The sequence below is a fragment of the Austrofundulus limnaeus genome, unplaced genomic scaffold, assembly GCF_001266775.1.
Source record: "Austrofundulus limnaeus strain Quisiro unplaced genomic scaffold, Austrofundulus_limnaeus-1.0 Scaffold954, whole genome shotgun sequence".
Lineage (NCBI taxonomy): Eukaryota > Metazoa > Chordata > Actinopteri > Cyprinodontiformes > Rivulidae > Austrofundulus > Austrofundulus limnaeus.
In genome coordinates this window covers 43,273-45,516 of record NW_013953356.1, presented here as the reverse complement: position 1 = coordinate 45,516, position 2,244 = coordinate 43,273, and the positions used below count along the sequence as shown (strand labels likewise).

The 2,244-nt window shown below is 46.2% G+C and overlaps 1 protein-coding gene across 1 annotated transcript; it reads left to right on the top strand.

Annotated features, from left to right (window-relative positions):
• Window positions 1-448: 448 nt before the first annotated feature.
• On the top strand, window positions 449-1,561 carry LOC106533478 (diacylglycerol kinase eta; the record flags this gene model as incomplete). Its single annotated transcript, XM_014029803.1, is given in 2 exon segments — window positions 449-488; window positions 1,400-1,561. Coding segments are annotated over 2 exon segments (202 nt in total), but the record flags the coding sequence as incomplete, so codon positions are not given.
• Between the last annotated feature and the right edge of the window lie 683 nt (window positions 1,562-2,244).

The window sequence follows — 2,244 nt, the reverse complement described above, 5'->3', positions numbered from 1 at the left end:
AATACAAATATATAATATACAAAATATATATATATATATGCTGTGGGTCTCCTGGGGGCTAAGGCCCCCTTGTCCTTAAACCTAGTTCCGCCCCTGGTTGTGATACAGTAGAGACCAAAGCCAACAGTGTGTAAACTTAAAGCGGTTCTGTGTATAATTAGGTCTATATAAAGTTATTTTTATCCCACACTCTGCGCGGTGACAAACCGCTATGAGCTCCTTTGACATGTATCACGTGCAGCTGATAAGCTCAGCCCTTCAAAATAAAAGCAAACGGAGGAGCAGAGGAGGAGCAGCTCCTGCTCCYCTCGGTGTGTACACGGCTGGCGGGGAGTCAGCACGGACGGACCGGAGGAAAACAGGCTGAATTCATCCACCTTCTCCCGCTGACCWGCTTCTCATCCGGCCGCAGCGGACGGCCACGTCTCTCTGGGATTATGGAGGATGTGTACCAGTACAGCCACAGCCTGACCTGCTGGGAGGAACTGGTTAGTGGAGTGGAAACTATAAACCCGCCGCTTCTCGCTTTCATCGGTTTTTTACACCAAAGAAAAGCGAAAAGTTCGACTGAAACACGTGAATTCACCGCTTTTTAAACACTTCGAAGGTGTTTCCTCTGGCTGCTCGTGCGTWGTGCCTTCACCTGAGATTTGGAGTCGGTTAATCAATTAATCGGTTAGTCGATTAGTCGGTTAATCGGTTAGTCGGTTTGCGACTTTTCCGAGTTTTATTTTGACAGAAACACGATAGATATCCGATAGTTGCTTCAAGTAATTTATATAAATATACAAAAATAATTATTCAGGGCGTCTGTTTATGAGTGGTTAGAGGAATCCAATGCRAGGGTTGGCGGTTCAATTCCCCCACTCAGTCACATGTCTGTGGGCAAACTGAACCCTGTGTTTGTTGTGTGTTTTAAGGACTGATAAGTGTCCACAGATTGGATTAGACACATGTGAAGTGTGTGGGTGGTAGTTGGACTGTCCATTGTGTTTGTGTTGTTGTAAAAACAACAACAAAAAGAAATAACTGCTCATGGGTTAATTGGATTAAACATAGAAACAATTAAGGAAGTAAGTCTTATTTGTATCCTGATAACTTTACATTTTTTATAGTTTTATTCCTGAGCATCAGGCTGTTTTGGTTTGAAAAAACAAGGAAAACAGTAGTGAGTCAGTCTTTGTGTCAGACCACCGACAGACCGCCCTGTGGACGGGGTCTGGAGCCTCTTAACGGCGGGGGAAGCCTGTCCCTGCCGCGCCGCGCCGCTCAGGATCCGTTACCGACGAGACGCAGGGAGATGACGGCGAGGAAAGACGCCTCCCGTCTGCAGCAGCGGCAGAGGAAGGGAGCGGCGGCCGGGCACATCATGGCTAATCCCGGCTGCTTTTATCACCAGGAGCCCGACAAGCCCGGGACCGTGCCGTCCGCGGCGGGGGTCCATGCCCATGTGGTCGGGGCTGTCGCCGGTGTGGATGAGTCCTCCGACAGCGACGCRGAGCAGGAAGGGCCCCAGAAACTGATCCGGAAAGTGTCGACCTCTGGTCAGCTCAGGAGTAAGGTAAGATGTGTTTCCTGACACAAACCTGTTGCACATGGTCATCTCACAACCTGAGCCTTTGTTTGGKTTCATGTTCAACCTTAAAAACACTCCTTATGTTTCCCTCTTATTCATTTCTGCACAATCAGCACATCTTAGGGATGCACCGATGTGGAAATTTCAGCCGATATCGATATCCGATATAATTATTGCTGTTATGGCCGATAACCGATATTTACTGATATTACACAAACACACAAATTATATTATACATATACGCACAAACACACTTGGGTCTTTTTTTTGATACGGTAAATAAACAACCAGACCTCTGACATGGCCCTACTTCAGTTATTCCTGGCTGTGTAGCATCAATATCACTATCATGATCAAGCAGATGCTGCTCAACCAACCAGCTCTCAAAACAAACACAAAGTTAAAAAGTAGGAAATCAATGTCGGACGTTAATATCGGCCCGGTTTTAAATATCGGACCGATACCGATATTAATGCCGATATATCGTGCATCCCTAAAAATGATTGGCATTCCATGAATGAAATAATATCGCCCTCCACCATGTCAGAGTTATACTATGATCATTTTATGATGAAGAATAGAGTAGAATAATCTTTACGTGTATTTGTCGGCCGCATACGTCACAGCGCCGCAACAAAGGACGTCCAAAACCAAAGACTCCTCCGATG